The following is a 26,200-nucleotide window of genomic DNA, read 5'->3' on the forward strand; positions in this document are numbered from 1 at the left end:
GCATTTTTATAATTTGTCCCACAAATTGAGACAATGTCCCCCCCTTAGCCGTGTCAGATATCAATCAATCAATCAACAAAGTATATAGGCCTACATGTATTTGCTTATGGGTGTAGCAGTGGAGGGTGATTCCCAAATAGTCTGTGACATTTTGTGACCAGAATTGTTATTTCAAGCTCAGAGATTGCAAAGAAATATAATGTGGACACATGTAGGATGGAAAACAAATCCATTCAAACCAATTATGCAAGTCCTTTACTTAGTAATGAGCATAGTTTGTTCAATCAAATCAAACCATAGTCAAGCATTGTGATTCATATTCATAAGCTAATATTTCCAATTGAAATGTAATTTTTTTTTAGAGTTAAATGGACATTATTGAAATCTAAACAAGCTTTTATTATTGCAGTAACACTTCCAACATTGTCCCACACAAACATACTCTTACGTGGCTTGTTGGCACCTTGTCACCCTGTGGGACAAGCTGCAAAGGTGGAAGAAGTATTCAGATCCTGTTTGGTCCTACTGTCAGAATACTCCCACATGAGTAAAAGTCCTGCGATTAAAATCTCACTTGGATACAGAAATATAGTCAGAATGATTCTCATCAGGTATCACAAGTTCAAAAAAAGTAGGCTACTCATTCGGCCGTAACATTTCCATTATGTGAAATGTTTTATAGTTATTGTTTTACACAGTATAATGTTATACTTCCTTACTTTTTTGTAATATTTAGGTTACCTCTTAGTAAAACGTATTCTACTGGTTCCATCTTAGGTGATGCATGCTTAAAGTTTAGCATGTTTCATTTGTTTTTTTGCAAAGTTTTAATCTGAAAAGTAGGGATGTCAGATAACTGTAGTGCAGAGATACATTTACCTCTCTGAAATGATATGGTCTAGAATTATTGAGAAGCAGAAAATGGAAATATTAACAGAGTTTGATAGAGGGCCGGATTATTATTATTATTATTAACAGGCTGAGCAAGCATCACATTTACTCAACTTGGTTCTTCATTCACCTATAACATAATTGTTATACAAAATTGTAGATTGAATTACATGAACAAGGCAATCAAATGAAAGTGACCTTTATATTGATTAAATTACAGATTTCCTTTTGAGTAAACATTCAGGGTTATGTATTTACACAATTCAACAACACACCATAGGTTTAGGAAATTTGAATGTACAAACGCAATTTGAAATATTTTTTGTTAAATCTGAAATTATAATATCATAAATCCGATACTTGTTACCATTACAAAATAGAAATACACATGATCAAGTCAGATTTCTTCAGCTACGTTTTAAAGCATCATGAAACCCACTCAATACACACACACACACACACCATGAGCAAGTATAGGAACAAATTTATTTCAATTTAAAACAGATACCTTGTCATTATGTTTCTCTCTTAGAAGGCGGCAATGATCATAAGTCATGTTCATGTTTGAATGAGGATCAGGCAACAGTGGTTGAAACAAATACATGAAACACATAAAAAAATATGGCAAGAGTTATGTAAATCAATAATTGATAATAACCAACTGATTGAACCCCCTTCATTCAGGGCTCCCTGCTTCAATGAAACATCAAAGCCCTCACTTCCAACACAAAATAAACAGCACATGCAATTATAATTACAGTTTCTTAAAAAAACAGCAGATTATTTTTTAAATCTTCAATCTTAAATACAGAATAAAGTCTTTGTGTGTACTTAATCAACTATCCTTTTAGTCTCTGGTGTGTTTTATTTAAAAAGGGGAGACCATTTCAGGTGGTGGTGGTGGTCCTCTGATGATGACCACAGCGTTGGCACTTAGAGAGCCTGGCTCTACAGAGAGTGGGGTTGGCACACTCAGTATAATACATAATTTACATTTGGTTTACATACAGAAAAAAAACAGTATTTTATACACCACTACACAATTGACCTTCAGGTTTAATTGGAGTGAGGAAAAACAAATCAAGTGGTCCTAAATAATAGAGTTCTGGTAATGTTTTCTTTATCATACAGGAAATTAAAAACACAAAAAAGGGAATAAGATTAACGTTTTGAATATGCACTGACTCCACACTGATGTTGAAAGATCATTTTGATTCCACTCATTTTAACAAGCCTGCAGGAAGAGAAATCACACAACCACAGCCACCCAAGAAGGTCACAGAGCGAGCTCCGAAACCACCAAGGGCCGGCGACACCATCTTTCATTATTCAAGGCAATGAAAGGCAATAAATAAGAGTGTGTGGTCATTGCTCAAAACAGACAAAATGAGAAGGAGGTTGAGGTTTCTTTACAGTCTTGCCTTCCCTCTCTTCAGCGCATATATGTTGAGATAAAAAGTGTCAAAAGCACACAGTGCAACACTCGGCTGCTAAACTCACTACCAAACCCACACTAACAGCCAGTCGCCCTTCACCGTGTGCCAGAGTTGTAGTGTCAAGTTTTAAAATACAACATGGTTCTTCACCATTAAAGTGAGCTGCACTCAACACACAGTAAATCACAACTACTGATAAATACTTGGGTTATCCATACTGGTATATCGCTCCACTTAATACTGGCATCCTCTTTATGACAGCAGTGTTAACAGTTGGCCGTTTGCTTTCTTACGCTCAAGGTTAGTGTCATTTTCAGCAGACATAATGATAGTTAAACTGTTGCTTCGAAATAACATATTTTAGCCCAATTAACATAGTGTTCAAACTTTTAATTAAGTGTATAGATTGATGCTCTTCTTTTCGAATAGCTTCTGGAGTTAGTTCATCTTCTGAGTGACAAAGTGGTTTGAAATAGGCCGCAGAGAACATTTAGTCATGTTTTGGTTTGAATGCAGGCAATGTAGTGGATAGGAATGATTTTATTTATTTTTAAAGCTGCAAGGGTGCACCAATCCAAAATGCAAATCAGTTAGCCATTTTAAAACCAAGGTTATAATGGTTCCACAGTGTGGTACACAGATTTAAATTTGGTAAAAAGATTGAGGGATATTATTGGATTGGTACTCTGACCAGCTAAGAAGAAATGTACCAATTCAAACGTTTTCTCTCCTGGCACAGAGCGTCTTTGAGTGCAATAACAAGGAATCTCTGAGGCACAACTACACCAGCAAATCATTGCACAAAGAAAGAAAAATGACTAAATGTCATCTGTGGCATAGATTCTCTCTCAGAGTCAAGCCTTACTGGCATGAACTGAAGCCATAAGCTGCGACTAGTAAATCAACGTAGGAACTGGAGAAATGGTCATCAATAAAGTACAAGGTTTGTAGCTAATCGGTTAAAACATGCAGAGTCCCGAGAATGGTCATTTAGTCAAATACTTGGGGAAACATGCAATACTTGTCCTGGTAGTGGTGTCTTTAGTGATAAGTGTCTTTATACTGCATTAGGTGTTACAGGTAACACTGTCATACCAAATTATTTTAACCAAAAGGCCAGATGCATGAAGAAAGACAAAGAAAAGGGTTTTAGTGTTGTAATCTCTCAAAACACACATCTTATGTTTACATTAACACCCTGCCTATACTTCTTATAGCACATACTGCAAGTATTCTCCATTTATAAACAAGGTTAAGTAGTGGATGACTTGGTTCACTGTGGTCCTATACTCCACTCCCCGCTGTCTGATGCCTGATGCACTGTGATAGCCCTTAATGAGGATGAAGGATAAGTCACCTGTAGAAAAGGTCAAAGACCAAAAAAGTATATCTGCACTTCACTGGCACTATCAAAGCAAGCCTCAAAAAACTGGAAATCAACAATGCAAAAACGACAACAGAAGTTTTGTGTTAAATTACAAATAGCAAGCATGGACCGCGTGGGTCTTCAATCACTGATAAAAAAGTCCACCTACGTTCGTACTGTACATTTTTCTAGGTATGCATTACAGCGCTGCGTCTATAAACCGAGAGGAAATACAAGTTTTTTTGTTTTTTTTCTTCCTTTTTTTAAAATCAAACAAAACAAATGTGAGGGCTCCTAAAGAAAACCAAACAGTATTATCATGGATGGAGATGTGATGGCGAAGTACAACTGGAAATGTCTCAATAAGAAATAGAAAGCAGAGATAAAGTCCTTACTATACCAGACATTCGGGGTTTTTTTGTCGTTTTTTTTTTACAGCAGTTCAGACTCAAGTAGGCTCCGCCGTGAGAAAAGGAGCACTTCAACATGACAGAATCAAAAGCAGTCAAATTATCAACACCTTCAAACCTGGTCCATAAATTAGATAAATAAAAAAAAAAATCTTTAATTACTCTTAAAATCATCTCATCACCACACTGTGAAGATTTTTACCAGCCCTAGTGAGTACACTCTGGAGCCAGCGCTGGAGCGTGAGGCTGTTGTGAGGCTCTCTGACTACTGCTCCATAGTTTCCTCAACAGCTCTGTGTAGTCCTATTAATAAAGTGAACAAAATCCATAATCACAGTATAACTACTACCATAAATTCATAGGAAAAAACTGTATGCTAATGAAAGAAGTTGATCATTTTTTCTTTTTTTTGTTAGTTTTTTGCCAAAGATGGTGTACCACAGAGCGTTTTTGTACAGGAGTGTTTCGTGTATATGTATTTACAAACAAATATACACAAACAATGTTTTGCAGACTTCAGAGTGTGTTTTCTGTGAAAGGTTTGCCCCCCCCCACCACTCAAAAGCAAGCAATCTTTATAAACAAAGTGACTATACAGTAAAAAAAAAAGTAAACAGAAGCACATCCTGACGTGATGACTATATCACCGCCAGGGAGTGAGTCTGATTGGACGGCTGAGTGACGCAGGTGTGACGTCAGAGATGTTACCGCATGGATCCCATTCACATCCGGGGTGTGAGTGCGTTTCATTTACAGCTTTCATTTAGTTGAATAAGCTACTTGCAGCACGAGCTGCAGATGTGCTCTTTGGGCTGATAAACACTGATGACATCACACACCCCTCAACAACTGCTTCCACCAATCAGAGCAGAGCCTGCGTTGAAAGCAGGGTGCTCTCTTCCGCTACTAGTGTTTTGTAATAAGGGTGTCGGGGTGTATCAGTGGAGCCAGATGCTGTGAAGGTCACATGGAAGATTGTCCCAGTGAATCTATACAGAACACATCTGGAGGGAAGCGATGTGATCGACTTAGAAAAACAATCCCACAGAAACTTTTAAAGGATACTTATGTCAAGTACATTTCTGGTTGCTTCTCTCTCAAATGTCTTTAGTTTAAATGTTTTTTTATAGATTTTCTTACCACTTCTCATCATCATTCCATTTAGCCATTATTTGTTAAATATAAGTAGACGTAGCAACACATATCTATCATTACAAACATTTTTTTAAACTCAGCAAAGAACAGATTTTGATTAGCTATGACTTGCCCTCTCGTGCCTTTTGTCTTAAGTGTGTTACATATGCATTTACTTCATATCTATTTTATTTTTTTGCGATTGCGATGCTCACACTGTTGGGTACATTCATGGATGCGAGATGAGACAGAATCCTCAGCCCCGACCCCTTGTGTCCGGTGTGCAACCTCACTTCCTGTCCGGGTCACTCTGTCCCAAGAAGCAACTCGCTAGTTCTTAGTAGGTTTCAGGAGAAAGAGTATTCACCTCCTTCCGCACCGATAGTAGCTCAGAAAGGACGAGGATCTTATCTCACACCACAGAGGGTCAACTCCGAACGGCCAAAGAGTTTGATGCAGTTATTCACCAAAACTCAGCTCCTCGCTAGTCAATACTGCCCCAAATACACACACACACACACACACACGCACGCACACGCACACGCACACGTACTACACACACAAACACCAAACAAGCTGCCGAGCAACAGAGGAAGAGGGAGAGCTTTGGTGAAAGAGGAGGGGAGGCGTTTGCATGTGGGAGGTTTGCGAATGTACTGTCGTGGAGGAAAAAAGAGGTAAGGATTCTGTTGGTGTGTGTTTGTGTGTGTGCCGGCATGGTGTGCTGTGTAATGCATGTGAACTTGAGTGCACACTCCCAAAGAGGTGTGCATTTGTGCAATGGGGAGGAGATGTGCGTCGTACGTAGGGCCCTCACACCAGGTTGTACTCTTTGAGATTGAGCTGGAGGATGGTGTCTTTGACAGCTGCAAACACAAAGCGGATGTTCTCAGTGTCCGTGGCACAGGTGAAGTGAGAGTAGATGATCTTGTCGCTGTCGGGGTTTAAGTCCACAAACATCTTGAGGATGAACTCCCGCGCTGCCTGTGCATCTCTCTGTGGACCTGAGAATCAGAGATGGGCAGACGCATGCAAACATAGTATTATATAAACTGATTAAAAGGAGGAGGTCAGCAGTTTGGGAAACAAGCTTATCTTTTATTGATAACGGCTGTCCTTTAAAAGTGATGATTAGCTTAGCATAAAGACAAATAAATTGATAAGGCAGCAGATAATCGACTGGTTGGTTTAAAAGTGGGAACATCAATAATATTTTATGGGTATACTCATTTCAAAGTGGTTTTTTTTTATCATTAAAAAACACATTCACATAAACTACAGTCATTTATCTCCCAAATGTACATTACTAGATTATTCAACAGACCCACGCAAGCACACTCGTATACACACGTATAAAAGGACCTACCATCAAACTCTGGGAAATAGTCCACCAAGTGTGAGTAGGAGATCTTCTCCTCTAGCAGGTCCTTCTTGTTGAGGAAGAGGATGACGGAGGAGTTTTGAAACCAGGGGTAGGTGATGATAGTCCTGAACAGAGCTTTACTCTCCTCCATACGGTTCTGGTGTAGACAGAACAGTCATGTTTAGTATCAATGGTTGAGACCTCTTGTTTAGGTGTAAGAAGTTCATGACACATTACTGCAATACTGTTTCTATGTTTGTGTGTGAAGACAGGTTTTGAATGAATGGTCATGTGTAACGTCCACCTACCTCGTTGTCGGACTCCACCAGGACCTGGTCGTACTCGCTCAGCGCCACGAGGAACATGATGGAGGTGACGTTCTCGAAGCAGTGAATCCACTTCCTCCTCTCTGACCTCTGACCCCCTACATCCACCATCCTGACGGCAGGATGAAGGGGAATGGTTGGATAATGAGTGAAGAATCAAAAAGGGGAAAACCTTACGAGCATTTAGCTCTAGGTTGGCTAGCTTTGTTTTAGCTAGTAGTTCACATCGTCAAAAGGTATCGCCAATTTCTGGCCTAATGGATAATAATTGTTTTGAAGGTTTTGAATCCATCAAGATATATTTACAGGTGGTTTTGGACCTTATTTATTCAAGTATATTCCACATATTGAATTATGCTTTGTGTAAAACAAAAAGTGTATAAGGTTCCTCTATAATAAAAGGAACATTTTAGTTTCAGGGCCAGCGATCCTAAAGACATTCTCTGGCGTCTTCCTGAACATATTAGCACATGACCTAAATAAAGATATAGTCCGTCACATATGAATCCATCATTTGGTCCTGATTGTCTGTTTAAAAAGAACAAAGAGAATATTCTGCAGTCCTATAGATATTTTAAGCAAACCTTTTGGAGAAAACAACACCTGATGGATTCAACACCTTAACAAGTGGATTAATCAAATTCAAACGTGTGCAGAACTCTATATTTGGCAGGAAACTAAAGAAACAACAAATAAACAAGAAACACATGTGCAGTGTGAAGATGCTTTTGTCCTTGTAAATAGTTAAGCCATGCATGCCACCGCAAAGATGAAAGCTTCCCGTTTCAGAGCAATTTAGGATCAGTTTTACATCAATGCCACTCGGTTTAGGAAGGATTTACATTGTTTGTCAAAAGCCCAGTCACAATGTCTAAGCAGAAGCCGGTGTGAGAACATTTTTAAAAAGCGCGGAGCAGCCGCTTAGCAGATTGTCAGATTGTGCAAATAAAATGTGTAGGATATACATTTTCAAGATAAATATATGACTGTGGCATTTATGTGGTCGTGGATCACATCTGATACGAGATCAGTCCGTACTTCTGTGTGTGTGCTATGGTGAAAGTGGAGGGTCATTCATTTATCTACTAGACAGCTTTCTCAACCTTCTTGGGACTGTGTGATAAAACACCACAAAAACATTCTGTGAAGTTTTGAAAAACACTTGTCAAAGACAAATGGGGTAAAAAGAAGAACATAAAATACAAAAAGGACAACAAATGACATGGAGAGGGGCACAGAAACTAAGATACATGACAGAAAGAGGACAGGTTGATGAAAGATACAGGGGGCACCTCTGATGGTGGGATCCTTTTCATTGTAGAAGAATGCCTCCTATGTAACCCAATGAGAAGCTACGAGCTGAAAAGATGGCATCAGAAGAAGTGTGGTATATATATACACATTTCCTTAAAGACAAACTAATACAACTAACCTAGCACGATACTGACATAAAAGCCTCAGCACATGAGCCTGAAGCCATTCATGAACAGCAATCCCGTCTGAAATACTTCCTGAATCCGCCAATGGTTTCAGGTTCCCCGAGCTTCTCCTTCACAAGGTCACGCTTCACTCGTCAGGGAGTTAAGGTCCCAGTTTCATTAAGCGTTCATTTGTGACAACCGATTCAATAGAATATTTCCGGTCAAGAGCCTTTAATGCCAAGCCATTACGTAAAAAGGCATATGGATAGTTTGAAGGCTATCCTTCTGTATAATGTTGCACCTTTCGAATGCACTAATGCAAACCCCAAGACCAGGTGCATTATGGTCTTTGAGAAAGTTAATGTCATTCACAAGGCAATGGTGCCCCCTGGTGGTGGCCCAGTCCACTGTGGTCCACTGAGACGCAGGGCCAATATAGGCCCTGCAGGACCTGCTGCCCAAAATAACACTCCTCCACCGGAGAGGACGACCTCGTTTCTTCTGCCAGCCGGAGAGGAAAGGAGGAGGAGAGGAGGAGGAGAGGAGGAGGTGACCCATTTACAGAGACCGGGCACCAGAATGTAGGACTTTGTGTTCATTAGGGGGTTGTGTTATGTGTGGTACCATTGCTGTTGGTGACAGGAGGCAAGTGTAGGACTGAGGAGAATGTTATCTGGCAATGACTTTCGTTTACATGATTAGAGGGAATGGTTATGAAGCAAGAATGGAATAGAGACACTTAAGTGCGAAAAGAAAGCATAAATTAAACGGTAACACATTGTTTCCATTAATTGGGAGGACAAAAGCATGGTTTATGTGGCGCTTTTGACAAGACATCAGATGGCGTATGGGTTAATGATGATAAAGGATGGGACTGAGCCAAAACAGGCGTCTTTCTACCTGAAAATGATGCTTTGCAAGTCGAATGGGTACTCTATGATTCCTGTAGTGGGGATGCGCACCCTGAGCACATCCTGCTGAGTGGGAAGATAGCCGGGATCTGCAATACGATCCAGATCGGAAAGATAACTACAGGCAGGCCGGTCGAGGGGGAAAAGAGAGATAAAGAGAAAAACAGACAGAAAACAGTTATATAAAGCATGACAGGCAATTACCGCAACCCCCCTGCCATTTCAGGAAGTGTGGATCAGTCCTGCTGAGGAAGCTTCACAGAAAAGTCCACAACTCAGAAACATTAGGGTGTTAGTTAGGGTCACTGCTCCACCACTCTCTGTCCAAAAACCAACACAAGCTGTTAATTTGCAACTGCAGCTTTCAATTTAAGACAATTTGTGCGTGTTGATTATTTTACAGACAGTGAGGTGGCAATAGTGACTGTAGTAGCAGTGACTTCAGCAGCAGAAACAGCAGCCCCTTCGTTAGATAAAGAAGGACAAGTATGATACCAAAGATAGAAGGAAGCATGATCCGTACGCAAGCCATTTTAATCTAAAAAGTTGTAATTGTTTTGTTTTTCAAACTGTTCCCGATAGCTTCTCTGATTTGACAGCTGCTTCCTGGAGAACCTTTGACATCCCTAATCCTTCTTCATCTGGTATTTAGAGGGTGCTCCCAAAAAGCTACAGTGCAGCACGTCTGGCTTTAGTTTAATCGTGGAGCCAGAACATTAACATTTTACTGAACACAAACCACTGATATCTTAAATCAGGTTGACTGATGTTGCTCATTTGATCTAAACACAACATCATCTATATATTTCTCTGTAGGACAATGTTTACTTTTTAAAGAAAAGTAAGGGCATTTTAAAGTTGGTAATCGCATTGGAATAGCACTGACAGGCTCCAGGGATGTGAACTCTTGGGTACAAATAGTTTAGTAATACTTTTTTTTTAATAAAGTACAATTTACAAAAGCTTAGCCCCTGCTTAACGATGAGTTAATGTCCTGACAGATATCAGTGGTTTCTGTCCTCTAGACCACTGTGGTGCTGCAGTCCTGGTGCCATCGGGGTACCTGAAGATGACGTTCTCCAGGTCAAACGGGTACTCTATAATACCCGTGGTGGGCACACGGACCCTCAGCACATCCTGCTGGGTGGGAACGTATCCCTCCGCAGTCACACGGTCTATATTACTAAGGTAACTGGAGATATACATGATAACAGTGTGGATAACACTAAAATAAAAACATATGTAATGATTTCCTTATCTTATTCACACGGAAAAACAAATAGCCTGCATATTTACCATAACATAGACATTTACACATCATATATCAATGTCCTCATTTTACCATTGCAGATGTTTGTGCAGAAACCAGCTTTCTTCTACATTATGGTGATATAATTTCAAGAAATGTCTAACATCTATGCTGGAGGGGAGCACAGGACCCTAAACAACTTGCTATTCCCGCTTATATATGGACCTAACATATGGAAATATCTGCAGCTGTTAAGAAAAACCACCCCTCGGTCATTCAAGACAATGATCTCAAACCGCCTTACTCAAGTTTGCAATGTTTTCATTAAGTATACGTGCCTCTTTTCCTAATGACTTTGCATAATTGCAAATGAGGAGCACCTCAATCATTTGTAAGGATTACATATTTAATTGTGGCTAGATGGCAAGCACACCTGCATTCATGCTGACTTGAAGCAGCATTAAAGTGTAGTAATACAAATCCACAGCCAGGGGGCACTAGAGAGTGAGTAAAATTACTTTTAGCCATTTAGCCCTGGGGTCACATACATTATTACAATGCAAGTGTGGCAAACGCATAAAGCCATAGAAGAGGTGGCTGACACATTTGGCAAATTATATTAGTAAAAGTTACCCTCTAATAGCTGGTGGAGGCCGGGTATGGAACCCAAGAGACAAATTAGATACAAATTGTTATATACTAGAGATAAATGTTCAAGGTGGACAATACCCAATAATTAAATAGCCAAATAGCAGTGACCTCGTACATTTTTCATATGGGATTGTTAAATTGTAAAATTGGCTGGTGAATTTGGAAACTAGTCAGATGTGTGTGCCAAAATGCTGATGGGGACCTGACACTTTAACAAACGATCTGCATGCATGCACGTTGTCATGTTAATTTCAGCAAAAACACACCTACATTGTACAAATCCTGGATGCATTTGAGGATGCCACAAACACGCGAACAAAACGTTTCCACATAACTCATTTGCAAAAAATTCAATTCGTTTTACACAGATTTTGGAACAGATACATTACCAACTGTTGTAACCTTTAATTGGCAAAGGGATCCTAATTAAATCATTGCAAATTCAAATTTAAAAAATCTGGTAAATCTGTATCAGTCCCCAAACCAGCACCATAGACAAACTCACAAAAATAACACCGGAATGCACGCAGACTTACTATTTAGTGGAGTCAGAGAGCTGGTACTCCCGGCGGCGGTCGTAGGCCTCCTGGATGCCCGGGTCGGACCAAAGGCATTTGATAGCTGCAATGAAGTGAAAGTCAAACCCACTGATCTTCTCGATGTCCACCTCCTTGACGATCATGGCGTTAGACTGAAAAACAAAGGTAAGGGGGAAAAAGGTGAGTTAAAACAAGATAAAGGACAGTGGGGAGGAGCAGTGAGAGAACAGGGCAAACAAAAAAGTTGTTGCCAAGATTTTGGACATATCTGTAATCCATCTTTTGTGAAAAAGTATTGTTTGCAATGTATTGGTAACAATGATCTAATCTAATGCTATAACGCTTAACAATAATATATGAAACAAACTAATATTGTTCTTCATCTACAATCAAAATTACATACTCCAGAACAGGGGTTCCCAAGAGCCCCCCCAAATGACTCCTGTTGGAAGTTGCGCCCCCCCCACACACACACACGGGGGGGGGGCAACAGCGGTAATTAAAGTTTAAAAGTCTCAAAAATGCTACAACTACTGTCACAAACTGGATGAATGTGAAGTATTTTGTTAAAGGACGATGAAAGCGTAATCAAGGAGCACTATTGGAGTGACTGATGGTTATTGGACTCAGGATTAATTCATTTGGATTCCCGCTGGATGAAGAAATTAAAGGAAGGCGCAAGTGGAAACAATTCACAAAGGGATTAAACTGTTTAAAACACATGCTCAAAGTAAGCCGGATTTTGCCGATGTGTTTATGTGGATTCAAAAGTCGTAAATATCTACAAAATGGAGGAGACCGATCTGATCGGAGGAACTGTGACAAATAATCCAACTGAAACCGGCATGGACAATGACTATGTTTTAAAAATGCGCTTATCCAGACAAGCCCGGTTTGGATACTTTACGGGCAGAAGAAACATTTCTATTAAAGAATTATACATTTCTGTGTTTTTATGCCTTTAATAGCTACTAACTTGAATTAATTAATTAATCAATTATTTTGTATATGTTATTGTGATGTAGAGACAAGGCTTTTAGTGACAATCATGTATTGCCTTACAATTATATGAAGAGTTTGGTTCCAAAACGCTATAAATCCATGTTGATTAATTTGAGTAAAAATGTATTTTCTTTACCAAGAAAAGTGGCAACTGAAAACCACTATTTTCTGTTTCACACTTTCACATAGCATCTTGAGGTTATAATAACATTACAAATTAAAATCCAGCATTAGATTTTCAAAGATTTATTTTAAAAACTGATCATTTTTTCCCCAAAATGCAATAGATCCATTTTATTTTCATATTGAAACTGTGCAAAAATACATAACAGTAAGTCAGTTGATACATATGAAAACCTCTGAACTTGGTCAATACTAAACTTATATATGGGCACTGGGCCAAAAATACATCAATCATCGCTCCCAAAATGTATTTAACGGGTCATCTTGTTAATGCTACACATTCATTACAACAATAAAACATTACATGTGAGGAAAATGTATCATGAACAAGAACAACAATATCACATTAGACCACAGGAATTCCAAAATCACATTCATCTTGGCCATGTTACATTCATATTAGTGCTGTACGTTGTACGATTGTCTTGTGCATACTATAAATCCATTGCATTCATATAACTATATCTGTGTAAAGAACTGTAAAGAAGATTGAAAAGTGATTTGCACAAGTCAGATTTTTTTTTTAAATGTAAATGTGTACATTTTACTGTCAACATTAAATAAGTGATGTCATCTGTGGATGGCAACAGTAGAATGCATCTTATGATCTTTTTTATGTCAGCCATTTGCCAAATATTGGTCCTTGTGAAATGTACTGCCGGATTTCTGTCCTAATGAGTGGTGGACTAAATGAACCTTGCATCTCAGGTGCAAATCAGTCCTCAATTAGAAGATCACAATAACAAACCAAGTCAGCTCTAAGGACTGAAATGGAAAACCACTTTAGCATAAATTGATAGACTATAATTATGTAGTGTTATTGTGCCCCCATTGTCAGTATCTAATTCCATTCATTTGGATAAATAAAGTATATTTTGTTTAACCTGTTAAGGCCCGAGCCTGTTCTTCAGGTCACAGGCTCGAAAATGACATTCCCAGAACAAATGACCATACCTTCCCTTAAATTAATAATCTTTTTTTCTCAAAGCAAGGTTACATCTGTGAGTTGGATGTAGAAGTGTCAGAATCAATATAGATGTTTTTATTTGAAAGTAAATTCAGATTGAACACAGTAAAAAAAAAATGTCAATTATTGTGTCCGTCCAAAAAAAAAAAAAAAAAAAACTTTTAGTGAAAACCACCCTTGAATGATGGGATGGTAGACTAAAAGCTTTAGGAATCCAAACTACAACATATAATAAGTACCCTGTATCAAGATTGATGCAAAACAAGTGAAATTTGACCTTTTTAGACAGATTTAGCAACTAACAGATTAGCAGCTAACTTTTACTCTCTGATTTTTAAATAAAAATGGAATTAAGGATTATAAATAATTTTTTCAAAGTGACAGACACATTCAATTAACCTATGGATTAACCCTCAACCGCGTTTTATCTCGTTTTAATGCCATTGAACACGACTTTTGATCAGAATAACAGCTAAAGTGTCCCGTTTTTCCTCCGTAATGCTACGTGTTGTGATTTGCTTGCTTCCCCTGTCGCGAGTTCTGATCGCTCAGTGATGATACTATACCTATATAATCTGTGGAGTCTCAGCTTTAAATCGGATATCTTGTATGTGCAGTTAAGATAAGTAATGAGGGTATCTTTATCTTGAGTTCTGTGCCAAAGTGCGTTAGCATTTTTTGCTCAGGGGTCATTTAAATGTTTTGTTTTGGTAAAAATGGTTCGTATGATCAGTTAGCTGAGATTCCTCCCGTTAATCTGGTATAACACATTAATAGGTTTTTAAATATTAAGATGTCCTGAGACACAGTGTCGTGAAAAAAAAAAAAAAAGACCCGCCGAAGGGGTCTTTGGGGCTTAACAGAGAGGCCACCTTAAAAATAATCAAAGGGGACTCAAACAACGGACTGGAAGGAAGTAAAGAATATTGTCTTATTTCTGTGAGTGTGTCCTTACCCGATTCTGTTCAAATTTGTAGGGGATCTTGAGGGTCTCAGTGGCGCGGATCATGGCCTGCATGGAGGTGAAGATGTTTTGGTAAACAAGCCGGATGAAGCCTCTCTTATCTTCATCTGAGTACCCGGCTCCATGAATGATCCTCATCTGCTTGATGAAGGTGCTCTTGCCACTTTCTCCCGTACCTGAACAGAACAGGGGAGACGTACAGTTAGAGAGAGCAGCAAACTGACATCTTGGGCACAGGAGGAGGGAACGGCACATCCACAATACAAACTGATTGAGAAGACCAAGAAACATGCAACAGGGGTTGTCATGTTGGATACAAGCATTTTAGACGATTCTGTTAAAGTGCTTTTGTTACCGAGTTTTCAGTATGTTTAGCATAATGGGCTCGACACACAGTACAGCCTTACATTCATTTATCAAAGATACCAAGATAATGGGAGGAGAGTGAGACAACAAGTGTGGTAAGACACTTTCTGTCCATTCTTCAGAAACCTACAGAATTGTCCTTGGCAAACTTACTGATACTGTCTCTTATCCATGCATTTAGTTTTAATCAAATCGTTTTCATGAAGAAGTAAAACATATAAATAAAAATCATTTGAAATAAATATTTGGTAAATCAAGCACTTGGTAACTCATCAATTTTGGGTAATATTGGTAGCCTTGTGTTTCACATCCTTGTGTTAAACATGTGTAGCATCTGAGAGGAAGGAAAGGTCAATGAGTACAGAGAAACTCCTATTTCCGCATTGCCTTGTTCAAAAAGGTATAAACAGAGTTTTACAGCACTGCATAGGACTTTGTACTCCAGAAGCAATACGACCATGATTCCAAGATCTGAGAAAACATTTGCTGATTTATATCTTTAATAGACACAACATTAGGTACAGCCCAGCCTCAGACACAGGGGTCGGGATAATATCAGGTTATAAACTGTGAGGCGGGCACATGGCCAACAGAGATTTTTCTGTACCGTTTAGATATATCCTCTTAATGTCTCTGCATGTGTTAAAGATCCCACTTTATAGTAATTTTGACGTATACTATTACTGTCATCAGAACATTATTCCTATTGACCACTTATTTTAGGCACCAGCCACCCATCCTCTACAAATCTCATTTGTACATTAGGGGAACAAGTCAAATCTGTGACCCGAGACAGATGCTCCATGAAAAGGAAAAATGACCAAAACACTTGGATCCCAGTTGAGGACATCAGAGGAAACACTGCAGCCTGTTTGTGTATTTGACGTTTAGTGTACATTCATTTCTGTTAATCCGCATAAGCTGGTCAAAATAAAGCCAGTAATGGTATAATACTTCCCTCAAAACTTGATTAATGTTGGATGACCATCCGAGTCAGTTATACGCGTTTTGAAATTCCAAGTTAATTAACTAAACTTGTTACGACTGCTGAAGCATCACAGCTTCTTTGTCCGACATCAGGATGTTATCCCTCAGTGTCGAGAGTGAGCAAATCAAAGATGTTTAAACGAAGAAGAGGAGGAGAGATGATGAGTTCTGGGAGGGGGCGTTACAGGCTAATTTAATGAAGATAATCAAGACAACTTGCCCTACATTCAGGTTCTAACACTAAAGTGCCTCTGCCAAAAGGTGACGGCAGGGGTCGTTGTCAAAAGGCTGCATTCCTCCAGTGATCCTCCTCTGCCCTCTTGAGTCCATATCTGGCTGTAAGATCATCACTTCAAGTGGTGTCGGGTTTCCAGATTGACACATATGGCGAGGATCCTAAGAAAAGGCTTTGGATTATAGGCGTTTGCTTTAAAACATGTATTCCGCTTCTGTTCACCAAAACCCCCTTGATTTCAGCGGGACAATCTGAATCTCTGCATTGAGTACAACACACGTTTTCAAGCTTTTTCAAGACCAACAGCCAAAGGGTCTGTTGGGCCTAACCCACATTTCACACTAGCCCTCTATGTTCCTCATGCCCAGAAACACCACCCTGAGGCCACAAAAAAGAAAGAAAGCTGATGGCATTTCAGTTCCTCGGTGATATCAAAAAAGATCCAGCACATCCATAATATCTGCAAAACTGAAAGGGAAAGACGAGGAGGAAAAACACACATTCACTCATCTCACCACCACCTACATTCAAGGTTTTTGAAGAGCAGCCATATTTCTGTTACCATAGCAACCCTTCTCCCTTTCTTTTTCGTTCCTGTGTTGTTTTTTTACCAGCTTTTTTTTTTATATAGATTTAAACCCCTCCCATCCTCCCCTTCTCTCTCCACTCTTTCGTAGCAGACAGTAAATATAACTGCGAGCCCCTCAGGCCTGCTCTGTGCTCTTCATCTTCCGGCTCCACAGAGACTATGAAGGTGGTGGGGTAGGGGGGTGGGGACTGGTCTGGGGTCAGTATCGGGGGCTTTCTAACACCAAGGACTGTAGAAATGTTCGGAAGACATAGCACCTTCTCCACTGATGCAGGGAGAAAGGCCTTAATCTCAGAGACAAAATGAGGGTTTCAACACTGTGTCCATATGGGGAAATGACCTTCCCATTTATCATCCAAAAAAAATGCCCAATTTTGGAGAACAGATATTAGAGAGATTATGATTCACTGAAAAAGATCTTTCTCCTTGGTGAATCAATGCTTTGCGGTAAAAAAGTAAAGACTGGTGCCTACAAAGACGGCAGTAGGGCTGAACGATTAATCGATTGTAAATCAAAATCGCGATTTGAAATTATGCGATTATGAAATCACAAAGCCTGCGATTCTTTTTTACATTTTTGTATTTGGTGTGTCAGTCATCCACACCAATCAGAAGTGCTGTGCTCCCATCCATGTGTGCTCCACATGTACTAGCCATTGTTAACCAACCAGAAGTGGCCCATGATAGAAGGCGATAGACAGATTGATCCAATCACCTGCCAAGTATTTTTGAAAGTGCCTGCCCTTTCCAAATGGCTTCCAATGGAGCTTTCCTAGATGCTTTGATGAAACAAACCATCTGAGTCAGGTTAGTAATGCTCCATCACATGTTTCTATTACAGGGTGAATCTTAAACTGAAGCTTGACTTTAAAGCAACCCAACGGAAGTTTCATGTAAGTTTAGTTATTTCACTCGTAGCTCGGGCTGTGGGGGTACTAGAGACGGGAGCATGTTGATGCGACATTCCTAGCCGGAGATATTGCCGCATTTTACAATAAACTTCCGTTGGGTCGCTTAAAAACAAATATCGCAAATCGCAATATTTGTCAGGAAAATCGCAATCCCAAAATCGTGCAGCCCTAGACGGCAGTCGGCCTAATAAAAATGATTGGAGAGGATATTCTTTGCATTGGGCAGGCACTAATGTCCTGGTAGAGACTGCAGACTGCTTTAGCAAGAGGATCACTCTCCAGCTGGATGTCTGATTTATTTCTCGTGATCCCGTCACAAGATCTCTCTCCGCTGTGTTCTCTTAACTGTCGTGTCCCTCTTTCCCCAGACAACACACTACGAGCCTCTGTCTTCCCTTTTTTCCTCCCCAGATTATACCGGCACCAGCCACAACCATTTATATGCCACCAGCCCTTACAAGTACTCTCTCTTCCCTCCCCTTCTTCACAACCCCTCTTAACCTCCCTAAGGCTAGAAATATGCCTCTCCATTCTCATCCCTCTCTGTCAAGAATTGTGGATATTCATAACTAGAATCCATCCATTCTTTTTTGGTAATGACCTAGAAAAAGGAGGGCACCTTTTAATAGCTCACACACTACTTGGGTTTGATAACACTCTACTCCAGGTAGGGTTGTAACGGTACGGTACATTGAAGGTTACAATACTATTTGTTTATCTACTGTACTGAAAGAAACTTGAGTATGTTTTAAATGTGGGGTTACAATTCAAATGCTGTTGTTTTTCTTAAAGGGTAATTTATCTGCTAATAAATAAATAAGAAACGCAATATTTTCATTATTTCATTATCATTCTATGAAAATCTCATAGTTCAAGGTAGCTATGAATGTGTGATAAATAAAATAAAAACACAAGAGAGCTTAGATTCTGCCCCAATGTAACAGAGCAAGGTACACTACACAGCCCACACACACACATTCTGGTCCTTTGAGAAGCTCATGCCTTTCTTGGAACAGAGAGAGAACTCTCAATCCTGGGTAGCCCGACAACAATGAGCGTAGCAGGAACATTTGGTTTAAATAGCCTGATAAAGAACTACCGAGAATAAAATGGTTTCTAAATTCTAACATGTTAAGATGCCAAACATGTATCTTATTACCAGGTTAGCTTTCATAAGCCTCTACATAACGCAACTGATGTCAGCTTGTGACACAACACCTGATGGACTTGGCACAAGGCTGTCTTGGTGAGGCTGGGTTGTCAGTCTATCAGGTTATGTTCGTGTGTGAGCAGGGCCTGCTTTGTTTACACTAGCTGCTCATATTCTATATTTTCTTTCATTGTGCTTCACACACAGGCCACTAAACACCTTGTCCTCAAACAGGACTATCCCTGCCAACCGCGGCATCCCTCTGCAATGCCATGAGGATTATCAGCATCATGGCTAACCTGCATGCAAATACGCACATACATGTAATGGCCCATTGGTATGACCACTGTTGACTTATCTGTCCTTTCAGGCAGCGATTTACAATGCAATCTCTGTGGTGAGAAGACATTTGCATAGACACAGCATTTAAGAATCATCCAAACCTCAACATTTGCATCAGCCAGATGTTTGGCTTTTTTATCAGCGCCCTGGAAAGATACTTTATGAATCAGGCAGTCACAAGGCTAACCAAAATATAGCGTGGGTCTTAATCTTTCACTAAATTCATCTTGGAAACCGGCCTCTTTCTGGCGTACAAAGGAGAGGGATTGAGCCAAGGTAGCCCGGAGCTACACAACACACACACCAGCTGCCTAACCAACTGTGGACACACGGATCCTGTTGTCAACCTCAAGGCATGGATGTTACCTTCACTGAGATGGCCCATTTTTCTGTCTTTCCTTTTCCTACTGGGACTGGGACTGGGACACACACACACACACACACACACACACACACACACACACACACACACACACACACACACACACACACACACACACACACACACACACACACACACACACACACACACACACACACACACACACACACACACACACACACACACACACACACACACACACACACACACACACACACACACACACACACACACACACACACACACACACACACACACACACACACACACACACACCACACACACACACACACACACACACACACACACACACACACACACACACACACACACACACACACACACACACACACACACACACACACACACACACACACACACACACACACACACACACACACACACACACACGGACACACGGACACACGGACACGGACACGGACACAAAAGTTGCTTGCTGTTGCATGTCAGATTCTGTGCTCAACACAACTGCTCTGTGCTCATGTCTCTGCATCTGCCGAGTGCTCCATGTACTGTGTGCGTGGGTGTCAGAGCTGTAAATGTAATATACATTCTATAGCATGCACATGATACACACACTTGTGAACTTGCACACCTACATTGGACCACCTTAGGATGGCTTTGTCTGTTCACCAGTGAGTATGCGCTGAGTGCTGCTCTCGTCGAGTGGGTGTGGGTGAGCACAAAAATCTAATACAGGCTTTACAAAAGATTTGGAGCAAGCAGCCGTATTTTAGTCTGCAATACAAACACTGTGCTCGGCTGCTATTAACTAGAAACAGCCAAATCCTAGATGTTGACATTATTTCTTAAGCCATGGCACTTATTTTAGAGGATCTCCTCTTTGAGATTCTATGAGATAACATCACTCCATGTCCGCACATGGGCATATGCACATCTCGGGTGAGCATTGACTTGGACTACACTAAAATGTACAACCTTGCAAGCCTAACATCCTGCAAAAAAATTAGAAGTGTAAGCACGGTTCATCATTCCAAATCCAACTTGAAAAAGATGAAGTGAAACGTATGATCACAGAGCCGTGTGGGCTTTACTGTACGCAGCAGCTGGTGGGAGTAAACAGCAGTGAACATGCCACCCTGTCAGCAGAGCGACTGAAGATACTGGCAGTGAACTAAGAGGCAGGCTATGTCCCCGTCCTGTCTGGGGACCGAGGTAGCGGCAGTATGTGGGACAGTCACCATCTAGCCTCATTCACCCTTATATCTCCAGAGAACCAGCCATGACCCCATTTAAGTATGCGTGCGTGTGTGTTCACATGTGCACTGGTGAGCAATACGAGCGAGTGTGTAACAGACACCGTGTCGTAGAGAGAGACAAAGAGTGTGTGCAGGGCTGGCTATGTTTGACTACCTGAACATTTACAGAATGTTCTGTGATGCAGACTGTTTGCTTACTACACTGTGACTTCAAGATTACAAAAGTGAGGGAACTTTGAATTAAAGTGACTTGAAAAAGACAAAGACATTTAAAATGTTAATCCTACGGCTAAAAGACCTTGGAAGAAATATCCAATTGTGATTATGTTCACGGATATTGCATTTCCGATAATATAAGGGGGAATTAAATGTTTTATATAAATATTCTAATTATGGTGTGATTTCTGTATAGGTTTATATGATATGATGGATAGTCCTTAAACAAATATTACATTCTGGCGATTAAAACAATTATAGTATGGCATATTGCAACTTTGATAAAGATACAAATAATTGTTAAGCCCCAACTTGCATAGTTCAATATTCTAAGTCATTGTTACTGGCCACTGGTTACCAACCTTGGGGTCAACGGTGCCTAATTAAACCCACTTTTATGTTGTGTCATCACCATACGTGTATATACTGTAAATGGGTTTATGATTAAATAATTTTTAGTAAATATGGTTTTGTCCCATAAATATAGCCTCTCTATTTTGCTGCTTGATTTACAAAATTCTTTTTATAAATGCATGATACAACTGTGAAAAGGGTCCTGCCCCAAAAACGCTTATTATATATTTATGTTAAATATACAAATAAAATAAAAATGATCAAAAATTACTTAACTCCCAAATTGCAAAAGCCTCTCTCATGAGGGTTTCCATTTTAATAGGCGTTAGATCGGACCATTATAAAGGGGATTTCAGCATAAACGGCTATCCACATGCTGCACATTAACTGGCATTACAAGTCGGGGATCACACAACCACCGAGGAGTAGCGCTAGAAGATCCCTATTGCCATATATGATCAAAATAAGACGGCTTGGCAAGAGAAGGGAGGTCAGCAATAAACATCTGAGCCTAACCCCCTGATCCTCTTCCTGGTTCAATCAGACTGTTGCTCTAAAAGACGTCTTAAACCTGATAACAAGACGTACTGCTGAGAGGGGGAGGATCAACAAGAACAACACAATCAATGAGGACTTGAAAACGGCTGTACATTAAATCTCAGCCTGAGAGGGTGTGCTAGCAAGCCATCCACACGGTTTGCCCCAGTCTGACCCCATTCTTAAACACTGTGCTTAACAAACTCCCTGATGACCTAAAATGCCTTTCCAATATCTGTCTAGGGATTTATCCCAGATTGCCAGGCAGATTCTGTTCTTCATATTTCATGTCAAACCTTTATTTTCCTGAAAAGCGAATGCCAACTGGTACACTGACAGACTGGGAGCTTACACTTTGCCTCGGTCAGCACTTTGGGAAACATTAAAGCGTTTGCCCTTCCATCTAACTTTACTGACCGTTTGCTCGCTCCAGCAGTTCATTTACCCGATGCAGCAAAGGCCACAGCTCCTGGTCCACTGTGTTTTGACCAAGTAGAGGCAAACCACTGGTCTGTGGAGCAGGAAGCTGTCGGTATGGCCTGATATGGCCTCAGTCCCAGGCAGCCAGACTGTGGGCACCACTGCAGCCCTGGCAGATTGGTTTTTTTCTGACCATGTAGCTAAGCTTGATGTTGATACAGCTTTTACCTACATAACTGTCTTTCGCCTCATACTTAGTCTGGAAATGTAATGCAGGTGTCTGGCATAAAAAGAAACCAAACCTGAATGTTTTGTCAAGACACGGCTCTTTAGCATGCACTCTGGCCATTTAGTAAACCCTTCCAGGAAGGGAGAGGGACACAGAGAGGACGGTGAACCCGAATTATTGCAAGAAAAACCCTTTGTTCAGGGAAGGCTAGAATCTATCCATCTGGAAATATGCCTACAAACACTCTCTGGATCCAGCTACTCAAATGTGAGAATTTGCCACATCTGCATTTTCATTTCTGTAAACTTATTACATTTTGGAAATCTTCACAGGGAAAGTGTATTTTTTTCAGTTTCAATTGTAATACACTTGATGGAGCATGGTTATTAAGTGTTCAGCCACAGAAGTTGTCCTTTTCCTCCAGTGAGTTGTGGAGGGGCCGGCAGCTCACTGAGGGCAGCAGGCCTGAGAATAATGCCAGAGGATAATAGGAGTCATTGACATCTCAAAGTCTCAGCAGCGGATGTGTTTAACCAAGCCTATTAAGACCTGGACTAATCCTGCTTTACACGTCCTTATCCAGGCGTCCACTGACAGCCTTAACTCACACAGGATGGGCCACTTACAACATGACTGACTGCAGTTCTTGCTTGCTTTCTGCCTTTCACTCACTGACACTTCAAGTGTATTTTGATATATGCTGTCAAAACCATGCATAATATAAAACACCACATACTCCAGCTATGTTATGTACAGACCGGAAATGATCACCTTATTTTCTTCAAAATTCTGGAATCAATTTGTCATCCCAAACGCACCATTGATCATCTGGCCAGAGAAATATAATTGCAGCAAAGAAGCAAAGCATTTCTTAACTGCGACACAAAAACAGCACTTTTACACGCTCACCTTGACCACCAGGTAAGACAGGGTGCAAGAGCGAATAAAAGGTTTAACAAAGAATAGAATGTGTCCCATCAACAGTACGGCTCCAGTGTGGCCTACTTATCCGAGCTGAGGTATTCAGCAGGGAAATGAAAGGAGACACACATGTCAAATAACCAGGGCTGCTTTTGGTGGGCAAGGAAATGGGAGCAAACGTTTTGAAACGAAGGATGCAACCTAGATAATTCCAATTGTCCTAAAAATTGACGATTTTTCCAAGGAGCTTTCACACTTCTCTGTTGTTTTAAGTGTTTGGCTGGTCACATGCACACACAGCTACAAGTTAGCCTGTTCAAAGGTGCATGCACAATACATTTTCCTGAGAGCAATGATAGTACATTTGTGATAAAGCAGAGCCTAATGTTCCTTTCTGTGTCCACAGAACTATGAATCAATGCAGTACTGAGCAACTTATTCAACAGCAGCTCCCACCTGCCCACACACCAGCTATAAAAATAGCTAACCTACTCAGCTAGACACCAGGATGAGGGGTCAAATCCCTCAGTATCTCTGTCCTCTGGACGGGTAGATGTGTGACACTGGGTGCAAGTTAATAAACAAGATAAATAAATAAAAAATGAATGAATAGGCACCAGGCATTGTATCGCTAAGGCACCTGAAACCTCACCCAATTGTACAAATGTTATGCAACCTGTAAAGCAACAGTGTAAAACAATCCAAAGCTGGTGCTGCTGCTGCTTCTCCCATTATCAAGTGACCATCTTCACCTTTTAACAACCATCTTCTAGCTGACCAGAATGGCAGCTTTGAATCTGACCGACTGATTAGCTTTAGGGCTAGTCAAAATTGTCATACTGGCCCACTGACAAGCATGTGGTAGCCTGTAAACGGTGACATCTTAGTAACTTCGATGCCAAATGAGCGGTGGTCTGCACATCGATGCAAAGACAAAACACTCGAGGAAAGACCCATAATATGTGACTGACCAGTTCTTGTAGATATGCACCCAATATTACCAGCGAACCCTTGTTTTACTCAGCAAGCTACAAGACAAACCACGCATTTTGTAAATCATGCCATAACGTTACTCATACTGAAACCAGGCTAGCAGCCTTAACTAGTAGCATAGGAGCTAGCATTGACAAGAAGGCCCAAGTTTTCCTTGCAACGACACAAGACATGGTGATAAACATGTATATGAAATGTAGCATGCCACATACCGAGAAGAAGTAATTTCAGCTCTCTCCTGGAGTCTCGCTTGTCTCGGCGGAGTTGTTTGTCAATTTCTGCATTGATTCGTTTCGACTCCTTCGCCTCTTCGCTCAGGCAGCAAGCCATCATGGACTCCAGAGTCATCCCCTCTAGTTTTGGCAGCCCGGTTAAGACGGGACCTCGGCACACGGTTTCAGCTTATCCCGAATCCGCGATCTTTGCTTCGATCTCAGGGGTGGGTCTGTCGGGCTGGACGGATGGATGGGACTGGGGGGAGGGGATACTAGCTAAGGGGCCTCGCTGTCAAGTCGTCCCCCCAAGCAAATGCGACTTCACCCGGGTGTTCTCGGCAAATCACGGGAGATTCGGACAGGGGGAGGGAGTCAGGAGACGGTGGGGCCTCCCAGAGATGCTCTACCTTAATACGGCTAATGTTAAAATTACTGCCGCAGATTAGCCACTTAGTTTATATCATTAACACCTTCTTCTCATTCGCTGGTCCAATTATATCTTTGCATCTGTCACTGTTGTCCAATTTTTTTCTCCACAATCGCCCAAAAGTGGTTCAAAACTGCAGTGTCTTGACATCCAAACGCGTAACAGTTGATTTCTGTTGAATCTCGTTAGCTAGCTAGTTAGCGCAAGTGAAAAGTAGTGCTAGTAAGCTAACGTTAGAGGGATTGCCGTTATTAACCGTTATTGCACTATTTACGCCGCAGCAATGCGTCCGTTTTTAACGACATTAGCTACCATAGAATAAATTACACGGAACGGCTACAGCCTTGCTAGCCCGCTAGCTCACTTAACAACGCCTCAGCTAATGTTGTGTCAACCCGCAGTGATTGGAACAGCGAGCTGGTTGAAGGAATTTGTCCGCCTAGCTAGCGATATCAGGGCAGCACCCCATCACGCCCTGGCTCATTTTCACGGTAAAATATAAGGCTACACTACCACAGCACTGAAAGAGGGGGTCAAATGCCTGCCCGGACCGGTGGCTAATGCCAAAAATGTATGCGTTGCAAACAGCTGGCTTTTTGGGGTAGCTCGTCGCTGGAACAAGGTCGGCACACACACCAGTCTGATGCCAGGCAAGGAGGAGGATAAACTGGGGTGTTGAGTGACAGACGGAGGCTTGCATGAAACAGGTTTGTGACAGACCAATTGAATGGACGAGGCGGGTCCTCGGGGTGGGATCCGACAGTGAGCAGCACACAAGTGAGAAGATGCTAAACCCGATGTGTATAAATAAGAAAGCGCTGTTTTTATATCAATGCATGTGCAATCATTGCTAAATTAAGTGCTACACAATC

At 40.9% G+C, this 26,200-nt stretch overlaps 1 protein-coding gene across 1 annotated transcript; it reads right to left on the bottom strand.

The window, feature by feature from the left end:
* Positions 1-1,358: 1,358 nt before the first annotated feature.
* Positions 1,359-26,005, bottom strand: gna11b (guanine nucleotide binding protein (G protein), alpha 11b (Gq class)). The gene is made up of 7 exons (XM_034111327.2): positions 24,899-26,005; positions 14,805-14,989; positions 11,695-11,849; positions 9,248-9,376; positions 6,909-7,038; positions 6,604-6,757; positions 1,359-6,241 (listed from the first exon to the last, which is right to left on the bottom strand). Exons 1-7 carry the CDS (start codon positions 25,032-25,034, stop codon positions 6,051-6,053), a joined length of 1,080 nt encoding a protein of 359 aa, XP_033967218.1. The 5' UTR covers positions 25,035-26,005; the 3' UTR covers positions 1,359-6,050.
* Between the last annotated feature and the right edge of the window lie 195 nt (positions 26,006-26,200).

Source organism: Pseudochaenichthys georgianus, chromosome 22 (assembly GCF_902827115.2).
Source record: "Pseudochaenichthys georgianus chromosome 22, fPseGeo1.2, whole genome shotgun sequence".
In the NCBI taxonomy this organism is placed as follows: domain Eukaryota; kingdom Metazoa; phylum Chordata; class Actinopteri; order Perciformes; family Channichthyidae; genus Pseudochaenichthys; species Pseudochaenichthys georgianus.

What these genes read in the sequence shown, in the direction of transcription:
- gna11b (XM_034111327.2), bottom strand. Translation starts at nt 25,034, where the DNA reads ATGACTCTGGAGTCCATGATGGCTTGCTGCCTGAGCGAAGAGGCGAAG. An exon ending in ACAAATTTGAACAGAATCGG is followed by an intron (nt 11,850 to 14,804) that starts GTAAGGACACAC and finishes TTTGTTTTTCAG; the next exon opens with TCTAACGCCATGATCGTCAA. An exon ending in TTGCAAAGCATCATTTTCAG is followed by an intron (nt 7,039 to 9,247) that starts GTAGAAAGACGC and finishes TCCTGCCGTCAG; the next exon opens with GATGGTGGATGTAGGGGGTC.